The following is a 14,122-nucleotide window of genomic DNA, read 5'->3' as shown; positions in this document are numbered from 1 at the left end:
AGGGGACTGTTTTCAAGCTGGTGGAGGCTCTGTAATGGTCTGAGGAATGTGCCATTGCAGTGATGTGGGCTCCTGGTATGTCTAGATACAGCTCTGACAGGTGACACACATGTAATCATCCTTTCTGATCATCTGCAGCCATTCATGTCCATTGTGCATTCCGACAGACTTGGGCAATTCCAGCTGGACAGTGGTACACCCCTCACATCCAAAATTGCTATAGCGTGGCTCCAGGAACACTCTTCTGAGTTTAAACACTTCTGCTGGCCACCAGACTCCCCAGACATGAACATTATTGAGCAAATCTGGGATTACCTTGCAACATGCTGTTCAGAATAGATCTCCACGCCCTTGTATTCTTACAGATTTATGGATAGCCCTGCAGAATTCATGGTGTCAGTTCCCTCCAGCACTACTTCAGACATTAGTCGAGTCCATGCCACATCGTGTTGCGGCACTTCTGCGTGTTCGCGGGGGTCCTACACGGTATTAGGCAGGTGTACCAGTTTCTTTGACTCTTCAGTGTAGTGTAGTAGGCACACAGGTCTCTCTGAATCATGTTGTGAAGCAAATTCAGGATATTGGAAATTGCCAAGACAGAGTTTTGGTGTGTCCATTTGTGCATTCTGACAAATTAGTGAACACATGTAAACTGACAAACGACATGAATAGTTTAGTGTATGTACCTGCCTTTAATCATGTCAGTGAAGGAAATATTCTACATGTAAGTTCCTGATTGTGTTAGTAACCCAAATTTGGATTTCCATCTAAATCACACTTTTAACTTACATTGGTGTGCCAAAACATTATGTTGACGCAGTAAAGAGTGTTGTACTGATCAAAAACGATGTGTTCTGTGGTTTGCTCCAGGAGGAGACTGAGTGGGTACTATGAAACCTAAAATATAAGTCCAATTTATTACATCGTAGATAAGACAAATTACTTATCTTTGTACACTCCATTGCTACAGGAGTGTCATGAGTATTTGCAACGGTTTCTGAGCATTAACATATCACTTGATGCAGACAGTTTATATGTCTCTCATTTGGAGTGTATTAATCAATAACTTTGATGTTGAGTTCATCTTAATATATTGATCACACAGCTGGCCTACTGGATGATGATGCTGTCTTCTTACTCGTTGATCGTGGACTGGGCTGGACTGGATAGTCCTGTGCTGGGCTATAAATAGAAGAGCTGATGCAGCAGTGTAATGAAATGTTTCTGGGTGTGGCTAAGGTGTCGCTCATTGGTTGATGCAGCTTGCAACAGCCATCTTTTCTTGTGGTTGCACTGAGAGGTACCAACCTTGCTTTGGCACATTGCTATTCAGATGACAAAATTCTTCCCTCCTCCCCCCCACCCCACCTCTGCACAGTCATTGTGTAGGGTCGTGGCACTTGATGATGTGGAAGAGGAGGACTGAATGTGGACACACATGGGGAGACAGGAAGTGTAACTGTAGCAGATGGCAGCTCCCTGGCTGCAACCTGGTATCTGCCTTGTGAATAACTGGAATTCTGGCTGAAAAGCTGGGCATAGGGTACGTGCCTGCACCCAGAGAAGCAGATGTTGTGGTTGTGTGCACAAAAAATTTGCAGTTTCACATTGTGTTTTAAAAGTGATGTGCACTTCAGAATCATTATCCCTTCCTGAATCTGGTTCAAACAGTTCCTTGTACTTATTGCACAAGTCAGAAACATTAGTGTGACACACTGTAACACTGATACATAACACATTGTCTTATATGTGCAAGTTGAACGAACAAAACAAGCCTAAACCAAATAAGTTTGCACTGTTTCTAGATCTGACAAGGGAACCTCCACATCGCCCCCCCCTCCGATTTAGTTATAAGTTGGCACAGTGGATAGGCCTTGAAAAACTGATCACAGATCAATCGAGAAAACAGGAAGAAGTTGTGTGGAACTATGCAAAAAATAAGCAAAATATACAAACTGGAGAGTCCATGTGCAAGATAAGCAACATCAAGGACTATGCGAGCGCAGGAGCGCCGTGGTCTCGTGGTTAGCGTTAGCAGCTGCGGAACGAGAGGTCCTTGGTTCATGTCTTCTTTCAAGGAAAAATTTTAATATTTTATTTTCAGACAATTATTATCTGTCCGTCCGACCGTCCAATGGGAGGTAAGTGCGCTGTAGTATGGGGACGCTACACCTAAACGGAAACATTTGAAAACGTTAAAAACATATGTGTTGACAGAGCACAGGGAAAACTGTGCGACTGTGAAACTGTTGCATTCATTTGTTGCAGTTTATGTGACAAACTCTTTATGTCTTCATCACTTTTTGGGAGTGATTATCACATCCGCCAGAAAATCTAAATCGGGCAAGGTAGAAGAATCTTTTTACCCATTCCCCAAGTGTACAAGTTAGGTGGGTGGACAACATATTCCTGTCATGTGACGCACATGCCGTCACCAGTGTCGTATAGAATGTATCAGACATGTTTTCCTGTGGAGGAATCGATTGACCTATGACATTGCGATCAAATGTTTTCGGTTCCCATTGGAGAGGCACGTCCTTTCGTCTACTAATCGCACGGTTTTGTGGTGCGGTTGCAAAACACAGACACTAAACTTATTACGGTGAACAGAGACGTCAATGAACGAACGGACAGATCATAACTTTGCGAAAATAAAGGAAGTCAACTGTGTACTCGAGGGAAGGCTTGAACCAAGGACCTTTCGTTCCGCAGCCGCTCACGCTAACCACGAGACCACGGCGCTCCGGCGTCCACATTATCCTTGATGTTGCCTATCGTACACATGGACTAGTAAGTTTGTATATTTTGCTTCTTTCTTTCATAGTTCCACACAACTTCTTCCTGTTTTCTCGATTGATTTGTGTTCAGTTTTTCAAGGCCTATCCACTGTGCCAACTTATAACTAAATCTGAGGGGGGTGCGATGGGGAGGTTCCCTTGTGAGTGCATGAAATTACTCACATTTCATAGCTTCACAAAAAGTTGCTGGTAAACTGCACACACTAAGCACTGGAATTTCATGTCTGTTGTATATAGATAGTAGAGAAGTAGGCTGCTGTAGTTGTGGCATTATGATCTTTTCTAATGCACCAGTATCTAACTTAACTGCCCTTTGAGCCACCCTTACTTGATCAAAAAGTCTATCCTGTGTGCATACTGCTGCAGAAGAGTTAAGTGATGTGGAAGTGCAAGCTGTTGCTTGTGTTGGTTTAATGGCCTTGCTGTTACAGAATGCACTTACTGCTAGCTGTGCTGCAGCTATGTGCCTGCACAGCATCCGACATTGCTCAAGCCTGGGTTGCCTTATAAACACACTGAATGTGACCTTTCTTTCCACACTGGAAACAGTTTGCATCATGACAAGAACAAATTTTTCAGTCATGATTCGGAAAACCCTGAGGACAAGACTTCTTAACAGTATGATGTAGTACACGTTGTGTACCGAGGTACTGAAAGTGTTTACCTGTACATTTACTGTTTGTCTGAGTCCTATTTTTATTTACTTTAGCATTAACCTTAGACTGAGTGTCATGTGTTCTTTGAACAACAAAAATACACAGAGCCTTAAAATCAATGGCAATTGTATCCACAATAGTTTGAGATTCCACAAGACAAAACTGTTTTCAGATCAGGATCCAAGTTGAGAATAACAATGTGAATACATGCATCTGACATATTCTGCATGGTTTGAATATGTCAGATGACATTACTGTCACTTAGTCCATAAGAACTCTTAAACATATGCTGTCTTGTTAGCCTTCAAGTTCAGCAATCCACTGTTTGAAAGTTTGTGCCGGCTGCTTCTTGAGTTGAAAAAATTTAAACCTTGCGCCTGACTCTCATAATGTTCGGTCAGCAACTGAACAAAGTTGTCATAACTATTCTCTTCCTACTACTGTCTGGATGAAACTTCGGTGCAGCAACCAGTGGTAGTGCTGCTCCTAGGGAGAGGAGGGTAGTCATTTGTTGTACATTCAGCAGCAGGCATTCAGTCTGCTGCACCTGAAACTGAATAACTTCATTAAGGGACATTTAACTATGTAAACACTAGATATAACACACAGAAAAATAGGATTAGAGATTAGGCTAGCCCCAGGCAGCTAAGGCATGTGTGAACCTGCACACATCAACCTTTTGCAAACAGACGAGTTTATATAACAACCAGCATTGTCACCGTTTGTTGTATTGGACAAAGATAAACTCATCAATACAACAGTGGGTTCTTTGGCTTGCTCCAGGTGGAGACCAACTGGATACAAAACTACTTTATTATGACATAGATAAGATGAAGTACTTAACTTTGTACAATCTATTTCCACAAGAATGGCACTAGTATTTACAACTGTCTCTGAATATTAACGTATCTCTTGATACAGACAATTTGTGAGTGTCTCACTCGGAGTGCATTCAACAATAACTTTCCTGTTGAGTTGAGCTTCGTACATTGATCACCCACCTGGCCTACTAAAAGATGCTGCCAACTTACTCAGTGCTTGCTTTGGCACTTGTCTCTTCGGAGACACCACAGAAAGTATGTAAGCAGAACAGAAAGGATTGGGTAATCAGTCTAGTGATGATATGAGTCACAAATGGGAAATGTGCTGACGTCAGTTACTTTGACAAATGGCAGATCGTGGCCCAGTGCATGAGAACAAGAGTCTTGAAAGCAAAGGAGTTGGTTGGCTGTTCTCTTGCACTGTCATGAGCATGTGTTGAAAGACAGTGGAACCATGTGAGCAGGCAATGATGTGTTTGCTTGTGAGCAGGCAATGATGTGTTTGCTGTCCATGCCTCACCACAGAATGTGGAGGTTGGAGGCTTTCCCGTTCTGTAAAGCAGAATAGGTGGTGATCTGACGACAGTGTGTTGACCTAATGACATCTTCAATTATTATGTAGCTCTGTGCCCAAAACCACTGGCCCGCAATTTATGGGAATTGCGTGACCTGTGCATAGACATTTGGTACCACATACCTTCAAAAAACTACCAAGGAGTTGTGGAATGCATGCTATGCAGAATAGCTACTGTATTGTGTTCCTAAAGTGGACCAATACAATGTGCAGCAGGTGGTCTAATGTTTTGGGCATCATTGTATTAAGCTCTAATTATTAAAATGGTTCAGTACATAACTACCATCAAATACAAATTGAAGGCAGTCCTTAGGAGAAAACAGGACCACCTATATCACAAATGAGCTGCTCCGGTATTTGTGGGAATGTCAGAGAGTATGTTTGATGCTTAGTTGCTTTGGGATGTTAAAGGTTGAGGGAGAATTTTGGTAGGACAAGTTTACCAAAGGTAGGACTTGAAGAGGAAGTTCACTTAGTTAAACCTACAGGGGTGTGTTTGGTCATGAGTTAAGACAGTATTATTGATCTGTGCCTAATAACATGTCACAGAGGAGGGGGAGGGAAAGGGGGGGGGGGGAGGGTGCCACCTTGAGAGGGTAAAGCATATGGAAGAATATATTATGTGTATGTAATTGCATATGGAGCAGAACTGCTTGGTTGTTTTCACGCTGTTGGTTTCACCATGTTGACTTTCATGTCCATGAGAGGCAGAGGCTTCTGTGTTTTGAGGGTGTGCACTAGGGTGGCCTTTAGCTATATTTAATTTTTTGAAAGTTAGAATTTTGCTCCCCCCCCCCCCCCCCCCCTAATTTTGTTCAAATTGGTAAAAAAATCTTTAAAAATTTTCATCTCATCACAACAAATTTTAGGTGACCTTCAAATGCCTTGAAGTTGGAACATAGCATCCACAACACCTGTTTCCATTAATGTGCACTGTATTCTTCACCTCCACTGTTTTCTTGTCATTTGTGAGAGTAATGTCACACATTCAGACAAACCCAGAAATTGTTTAAAATCAGTTTTACTCATATTGCTAAAATGTTCATGTGAGGAATTCCAAAAGCAACATCAAATATTTAAGAAATGTCAAGTTTTTTGATAATGCACACATTATTTGTGTCTTACAATAATTGTCTAACAACATTCAATTCTGTAGAATCAAAATATAATTTGATTGAATGAGCCCTGAACATTATTTTTCCTAGGAGAAGATTTAAACGATGGAAACTCCAGCTTGGAATATCAACAATGTAGAAAAAGACAGATTGCTTCTTAGCATAAAGAGGACAATTTAAGTTGCAGCAGGCACAATTAAGACATTTACACATAAGCTTTTGGCCACTGTCTTCATCAGAATGAGGAAGAGAAACACACACCATTCATTCATTCACACAAGCAAGCACACCTCACTAACGTGACCACAAACTTTGGCACCTTGGTCCGACATGCTGTACATTGTTGTTAAGAGAAGATTTTGTAGCAGCTAGGTGTTTTTTAGAGTCTCCAGCAACAGTCCGTAAAACAAACTGTTTCTGTGTTTTGCCTTTTGTGAGAATGTTATTGTAGTCCTGAATGGATTTGACACCTCCTTCTGCAACATCATTCACAACCACCATCTCCTCAAGTTTTTTAATTGCACTTTTGTAACACACTTTGCCTCTGTGTATTTTCTTTATTGCATTTTAGTTTAGTCAACACAGAACATGTTGCTAGGTCACCCTTTTCGACACTGAAGTGTTAAAAATTTCTTATCCTCTTTATTGCCATATGTCCTTAATGATCAGAATGAGCTACAGCAAAGAGATCGTTGAGGTTTTGCACGAAGTTGTCTTGCTCCCCTTTATTTTCCGTTTTCTTATTCTTCTTTGCCTGAAGTTGAAGTTGTAATCAAATTTTTATTTTGAAATTTCCATTTCATCATATAGATTGAGTAACTTTTCAGTGCAGTGGTCTGTTCTTCTAGTAGGATTTCGTACTTTCTGCCAAAAAATGGAAACTTAGTGAATTACCAGTATGGTCCTTCAGCTCTTTGTAAGATTTACAACTGTTACATTGTAGAACAAAAACTTGCAGTAGTTTGGTTAGAAATAGAACTAGGAAGACACACATTGAAGTCTTTACTTAACATCCATAGTGAAGAACATCAGGCGGTCGATGGCATTTTCGAGTAGGCAGAATAAGCCAGGACAGTCAGTTTTCAACAGCGGTACAAACTGTTCTGAAGCAATAATTTAAAGTCGGTGTGCTTCTTTTCTTCACTTTCTTTCTCAAAAAGCTCCTTCTTGAACTTTATATTTGATGAAACTAGATAAATAAAGTCCAAAAATATGCCTAGTCTTCCATGAGAAGCAACTGACTGCTGTCCCCATGTTGGTGCCATTACATTAAATGTAGTTGAATATGAAATCGCATAACCCAAACTGTTCACAAAAATATCCTTCCAAATGTTGGAATATAACATTTAGTTAGTACTGTAGCAATTAATTATCAAAATATTTATTTTAGTATGAAATATTTCTTACTCACCTTACATGACAATGCAGGAAACACAGACAATAACAAAGCAGATGATCACGGCAAGTATTGCCATGAAACTTGCCGACAGTACCAAAGTAGTCTTTTTGTTTGGTTTTAAGTGTTCACTGCTTGGCTGCAGCACTCTCCAAATCCATAAAAGAAAGGGGTTACTTTTATATGCACCTGGCTGCTGCAACCAACTGTATTTACATTATTACTATTTTGCTGTAAATAAAATTGATATTTGTTATGTACCATATTTTATGGGTTATGAGATGCACCTCAATTTTTAAGCATTTTAAAAATTCTTCATCATCATTGTTGTTCTCTTCTTATATAACATGGTCTTCACTGCTATCGAGAGCATTACTTATGCTGCGCTTCTTGGAAGATTTAACATTAGTGTCTTCTCTCATTCTAGAACACGACTGTTTCATCCGCGGACACACTTGTTTGATTGTAGGTAGTTTTAAAGCTCCCTTCGGTGTGAATTCATCTTGGGTTTCACCCATCAGCCATTTGTTCCTTTTTCTCTCATACACATTTTAAATGGTTTACTTATCAAGACATGAAGAGGTTGCAGTTGTGAAGTAAGTCCTCCCAGAATAACAGCAAGCGCTGTATTTCCCAGTCTCAGTTTCTCTTTCACAGAATTTTTCGAATGACTGCTAAAATGATCCAGCACAAGAAAACAACTCTTCTTCAATGAAGCATCTTTCCATCTCTTCTGCAACTTTGTTAATTGATAATTTCATAAGAGCCTTATACATCCAACCCTTGTCACGTATGTGAACAACATTACCTTGTGGCATTTCAGGTTTTGGCATTGTTTTGCACTTGAAAATGATCATTGGATTAAGTTTAGCATCGTCAGCACAATGGAAAAGGATGAAAGTGTAGTGTATTTCTCATGTCCACGTGTTTCTATAGTTACAGTTTTAGCATTTTCCGTGGCAAAAGTTGTGTTACTCAGCACATCAAATGTCAGGGAAAATTTGTCCATATTCGCTATTTGGCTCTGTTCCAACTTGGTTTTCTTTTGATGTTAAATAATAAAGTGATGGAAAGATAATATTTTTTGTTCACACTCTTGCATTGTTTTCTGAGATATTTAGGTTTTGGTTTGCATGCTGAGTCCAAGATGCTTCATAAACCTGTAGCAGCAACCACCTTCACCCTTAAAGTCTGTTCCACTGTAGCTCTAGCTTACGAGTGTGTATTTGAAACATTTTTGTATTAATTCCAATGCCATTTTGACGATGTCCATGAATCCATTTCAATATGTTATCTTCTAAATTTGGCCGTTTTGCGATTAGTCCTCTATTTGTGCATTTAGTCTTCCTCATTTTTTCATTTCTTTACTAGCCCACCAATTGCGAATGGTTTTTTGTGTTGGTGGAGGGCCAAAATGCCACTCAGCTGCTCTGTTCCATGTTGTGCTGCGTATGCTATTACTTTAAATTTATGGCCTGCATAATATGGATACCTTTAATTTTTTCCATTTTGAAACTAGCTACTAACAAAAATATTGTATTGTTACTAATAACACACATCACTTTCAATTAAAATTAACTGGCACTGTAGGCTTCAGTGATGATCATAGGCTAGACTGTGTCCTGGGTTTGTGACAGAGGGACGGGAAGGAGACAGTGTTAGCAATATTGTGAATCACCGCAACTTAAGTTTGTCGCATCGCTGCACTGCTTCCGAAGTGGAATCCAATGTTGCCAACTAGTGATAGGTTTCCAACGGCATTGAATATGTGGCATTTTTAAGACTGGTGGGAATCTTAACTAAAACACTGGACATTTTTGTATTAATTTTGAGTAGAATTCACACCTGAATTTTGTAGTCAATTTTTCGAAGAAAAAAGTATCTTATAGTCTGTAAAATATGGTGAAGAGTAGTATAGTAAGACTTTTCCACTTGCAAAGTATTAGTTCCAATGTGCTGTTATGATTTGACATGGACAGAAGACACCTTTTTTGTGTAGTAGAGCCTGTTGCTGTACATGAGTACTTTCCCTTTTGGTGTATATAGATTTGTCAAGTGTCCCAGCATGTCATATAAAATTTTGGTGGTGCAGTTTTTCACTGAAGCCTCCTGCTGTTTCAAGGCTTTGCTTTTAGCTTAATTTATCTGCTTTCATCTGGTTTTTAAATATTTAACAAATATAGGAATGCATGAAGTAACTGTTACTGGTGAGAGTTTGTGTAATTTGAAGGAGAGTGCATATTTTTGCCATTCAGTCATTAGAAGAGTCCTGTGCCATTGCAAACTTTTGAATTGTATGAATATCTCTTCCTTCTCAATTTTTGTGTAGTATTATTTGGCCACACCTGTTGTGTGACTTGCATTTTCTGCACCTGTAGCACTTGCTTAAGAATCCCTTTTGTAACTCATTGAAACTGCGAGCATTCTGTAAAACACAGTGAAAGACAATCCATTGTGTGCCAGTTGCCCAAACTAACATCAGATGAGGGTATTGTCAGGAGTACTCCAAGGAAGCGTGATAGGACTGATGTTATTTTCTATGTACATAAGTGATCTGGTGGACAGAGTAAGCAGCAGTCTACCACTATTTGCTGATGATGAAGTGGAGTATGGGAAGGTGTCATCATTGAGTGACTATATGGGGATACAGTGTGACATAGACAAAATTTCTAGATGGTGTGATGAATGGCAGCTAGCTCTAAATGCAGAAAAATGTAAGTTAATGCAGATGAATAGGAAAAATGAACTCATAATATTAGAGTACAGCATTAGTAGTGTGCTACTTGACAGTCATGTTGATAAAGTGTCCAAGCAAAACGCTACAAAGGAGAATTTTAGGAAAGTGTGGTTCGTCTGTAAAGGAGATCACATATAGGACACTAGTGCAACCCATTGTTGAGTACTATCAGTGTTTGGGATCCGCACCAGGTTGGATTAAAGAAAGATACTGAAGCAGTTCAGGCTGCTAGATCTGTTACTGGTAGGTTCGAACAATATGCAAGTATTACAGAGATGCTTTGGGAACTCAAATTGGGATACTGGAGGAAGGCAACGTTCTTTTTGAGGTGTACTATTGAGAAAATTTAAAGAACCAGTATTGAAGGCTGGCTGCAGAATGATTCTACTGCTGCCAATGTACATTCCACATAAGATCTGTGGAGATAAAATTAGAGAGATTAGGGCTCATACGGAGGTGTACAGACAGTCATTTTTCTGTTGCTCTATTTGTGAGTGGAACAGAAAAGAAAATGACTAGTAGTGGTAAGGGATATCCTCTGCCTCACACTGTATGGTGGCTTGCGGAGTATGTGTGTAGATGTAGATGCATATGCAGATATAGACTGCTCTGTCAAAGGGATATTAAATGCTAATCTTCCTTTTTCATCTCTTCCAATAAATAATGCTATAGGTCCATTCTTGGCTTGATTATGGGGAATTGCCTGTCTAGCCTAGAACATGTGAGCTGCACTGAGTTTGTAGATCTTTAGTTTCATCAACAGGGTGACAGCAGGATTCACATGGTGGCAGCTGTGGTGCTGACAGCAGTGGCCTCCCAGGTAAGGGATCTAAGAACTGACAGACAGAGCAACCAGTAACCCAAGTGTATTCCTGAAATTTTTCTTATTTTGTAATTGCAGATGTTATTACATATGTTGATACAAGAGTGTTACTTCTCAAAAATGTGCAGCAGAATAATAGCAAGACTTTGGGGAAGTGAGGTAGCATATTGTCTAGCACTCTGACTGGTTGCACAAACACCCAATCAGTAGCATCTCAGGCATGCTCTTATTTTTATGTTAGTTTTTGTAATTGCTGTATTGGTTTGCGACTTTAAGCTCCTCTTGGAGCATCCAGCCGCCCCCATGGTGTTATTTCTGTCTAGTTAAAACTGGCTAACAAAGATGTGACGTAATGCCCCAATAATCAAGATTGCAAATTTTTTCATTTTCTGTTATTTTCTAGCTCAGAGGTCTGCAAGCTTTCATGTCTCCTACACCAATTTTTTCAGTTTTTCATAGACCTCGTGCTTTCCAGACATTGCATTTTTACAAATTCTTAGCAAATGTGTTTTTGACGCCTACTGACTTCGATAGGAATAACTGTAGAAGTAACCTGTATATTAGGCTGCTGTGTAACATCAAAACTTTGAACACAGCAACAACAAGAGCTTAACCTCTGAATATAAGGTGATCCTGTATTCTTCGAATGACCAATTTGGAGAAAAAAGTGTCATCTTGTAGTCGGCTGTAACAAGCTGTGGACAGTGCAAATGCTCATACAGATGAAGAGCACCACCTTCTTGTTACTGAGAAGGGAGGAAGGAAGACTCCCTATTCATCCATCTATCCGCTTGTGTTCTTTTATCTGCCATGACATTTCACTCTGGTGGGAAGAGTCAGTGTGCCACTTTTTATGCCAGTGCATTATATTTCCTTTGCAAGAGATTAGATGTAAATTTCAGTCTGAACTTCTTAAATGATAGACATGGTATGAATTTTGAAGCTATATAACTGAATTACTACCTGATGAAAATTGTAATAATTAAATAAAATCCAGTATTACCATTTTATCAAGTAGTCAATCAGTCACATTTGTCTTGAATGGTATTGTTTTAAATAATAAAGAAGACAGACTGTTTTCTTGTTTTTGGCTCCCTGGTTTTCGACATTTCAACAGATTACATTCTGTAACATTTTTAATATGTTAATAATATTTTACACAAGTTTTAATTTCCGTGATTCTCTAGGACTACGATGCTGTGGTAAAAAAATCTTTATTGAATTAGTGCTATAGCTGAAATACCAGAACAATAAGGGCAGCAGAGTGGGAACAAACAGAAATTTTTTACTCTTAATTCAATTTTTTAAGTAACACTGTGATGCTGTCAGTGCACGAGTTACCCTATTTGAAAATTTGTGCAACTCAATTTAGAACCAAAGAAAGGAATGGAGATTGGGCATTATAAATATGTTGAAGGTCAGAAGGCATCAAAATATACACTGGTCATCATAATCAAGGATTGTGGGCTCTGTTATCAGTTGCCTTCTTCAGACTCTCTTGATCCATGCTAAACTTGATATCCAGGGTTTTTACAATTAAAGTGTGTACTTGAGCCATAGTGCAAGGTAAACTATTTACCATGTGGGTACTAGCTATATTAGAATGATGATCAGATTGTGTTAAAGACATGACTTGCCATTGGGCGCAGGTACTGGTATACTGACTTTGGGTTGAAATACAAGAATCTTTGTGCATTATAGTTGTAGTCAGTCAACCTGGGTGTGGACAAGGGGAGCAAGACTTGGCTTGTAAACCTATTTCGATAAAACCATGGCAATAGTGCTGCTGCTCTTCATGAGTATTCGAAGCATGAAAGATACATGAAGAGGTCCTCTTTCCACACCCGGGTTGAACAACAATGTCTGGAAGCTTGAATTAACTGGCGGTTTGGGAATTGCTTCTAGTAGAGACTGACAGCCAGTTGCACCCAAATTGCTTAAGTTGTTTAAAAGTGCTACGAACAGTTGTGAAATTGTATATGTACAAACTTCCAGGCTGTCATAGATTCAGGTGGTTGTCACATTGAGCAACGTATGTTAACCTGGAATTTAAACAGGGTATGTATTTAATTTGTTACCCTCTCGTGTGGAAATTAAAATGTTTCTTTCAAAGGTTTTTCATTATTTATCTTCCACATGCCTTTACAAATGTTTCCACAAAGTTTCATTTTCCTACAATCGCTTGTTTTTCATGGGGGTCCTTTCTAGTAGTGAAAGTTTAATATAACCACCATATATTTGCTGCGTACTTGCATGCTTTTGATATTCTATGCTTCCTCCCCTCATATATGCTGTAGCATGCCACAGAAATTGAAGAGCAACCTTTCTTCATTTGGTATTGCAGATTTTTAGTTTGATACCTACACATTTCAAATGCGTTATTCCGTGTAAGTGTTTACCACAGACCAAATTTTACTTTGATACAGTGTGGATGGTTGCAGTGCATATTTATGTTTTCCATCGGTGATCAACGTTTTGATTAATCGATAGGTGCATATGTATTGGAAAGATATTACAGAATTTTGTCACTTGTCGGCTTGATGATGACCCTGCTAGTTATAAGAAATGTGTTTTAATATCTTTGAGATCACTACCTTACAATTACCTATTACTACTACATCTGCTACTGTTTGAACTCCTTTTATTATTTGCAGGAAGTTGAAGGAAAAGAGGCAGGCACTGTGATTGTTGTCACAAATACTGGTTACAAGCTACATGAACGTGTAATTCGACCAGCAGTGGTAGGTGTGGCTAAAGCCAAATAAGGTGGTGTCTTGTTTTGTAGGACACTGTACATATGGTGATTGTACTCAGAGGTGTGGATGTCATTAAGCCTTTATTTTTTATTATTCAGTGTTGTGGGCATTGACTTTCTATTGTAAAAACATGCGATGACCTGCATTTAGTGCCTGTAAATCCTGTTGTGTATATACAAGTGAAATATAATTTTTGTTGCATGTTTTGTTTAAAATGTCATTGTACTTCAGATTGACAGTTGTACACAATTGTATATGAAGCAACGATCTTCTCCAAAGTGAATTTTTGGTGGTGTTCTACCACTTGAGAAAAGACTCTTTACACAGTGTAACACTTAAGAATGCTTGTTTTTGACTCAGAAAGATGAACCAGGTCCACATTGAAAGTACATTGCTGCTCTTGTACACAGGTAAGTTCAAGCATCCCTTTTGCACTACTATCTAGA

General features: G+C 39.2%; 1 protein-coding gene across 1 annotated transcript in view; it reads left to right on the top strand.

The window, feature by feature from the left end:
- The window catches only part of LOC124788341 (grpE protein homolog, mitochondrial), a 52,951-nt gene extending 39,074 nt beyond the window's left edge, over positions 1-13,877 (top strand). The window contains exon 6 of the mRNA XM_047255601.1: positions 13,575-13,877. Coding sequence (XP_047111557.1) covers positions 13,575-13,685 — 111 coding nt within the window. The 3' untranslated portion in view covers positions 13,686-13,877. The remainder of the gene's footprint in view (positions 1-13,574) is intronic.
- The last annotated feature ends 245 nt before the right edge of the window (positions 13,878-14,122 follow it).

Source organism: Schistocerca piceifrons, chromosome 3, assembly GCF_021461385.2.
Source record: "Schistocerca piceifrons isolate TAMUIC-IGC-003096 chromosome 3, iqSchPice1.1, whole genome shotgun sequence".
Taxonomy (NCBI): domain Eukaryota; kingdom Metazoa; phylum Arthropoda; class Insecta; order Orthoptera; family Acrididae; genus Schistocerca; species Schistocerca piceifrons.
This window is presented reverse-complemented; position numbering and strand designations above follow the sequence as displayed.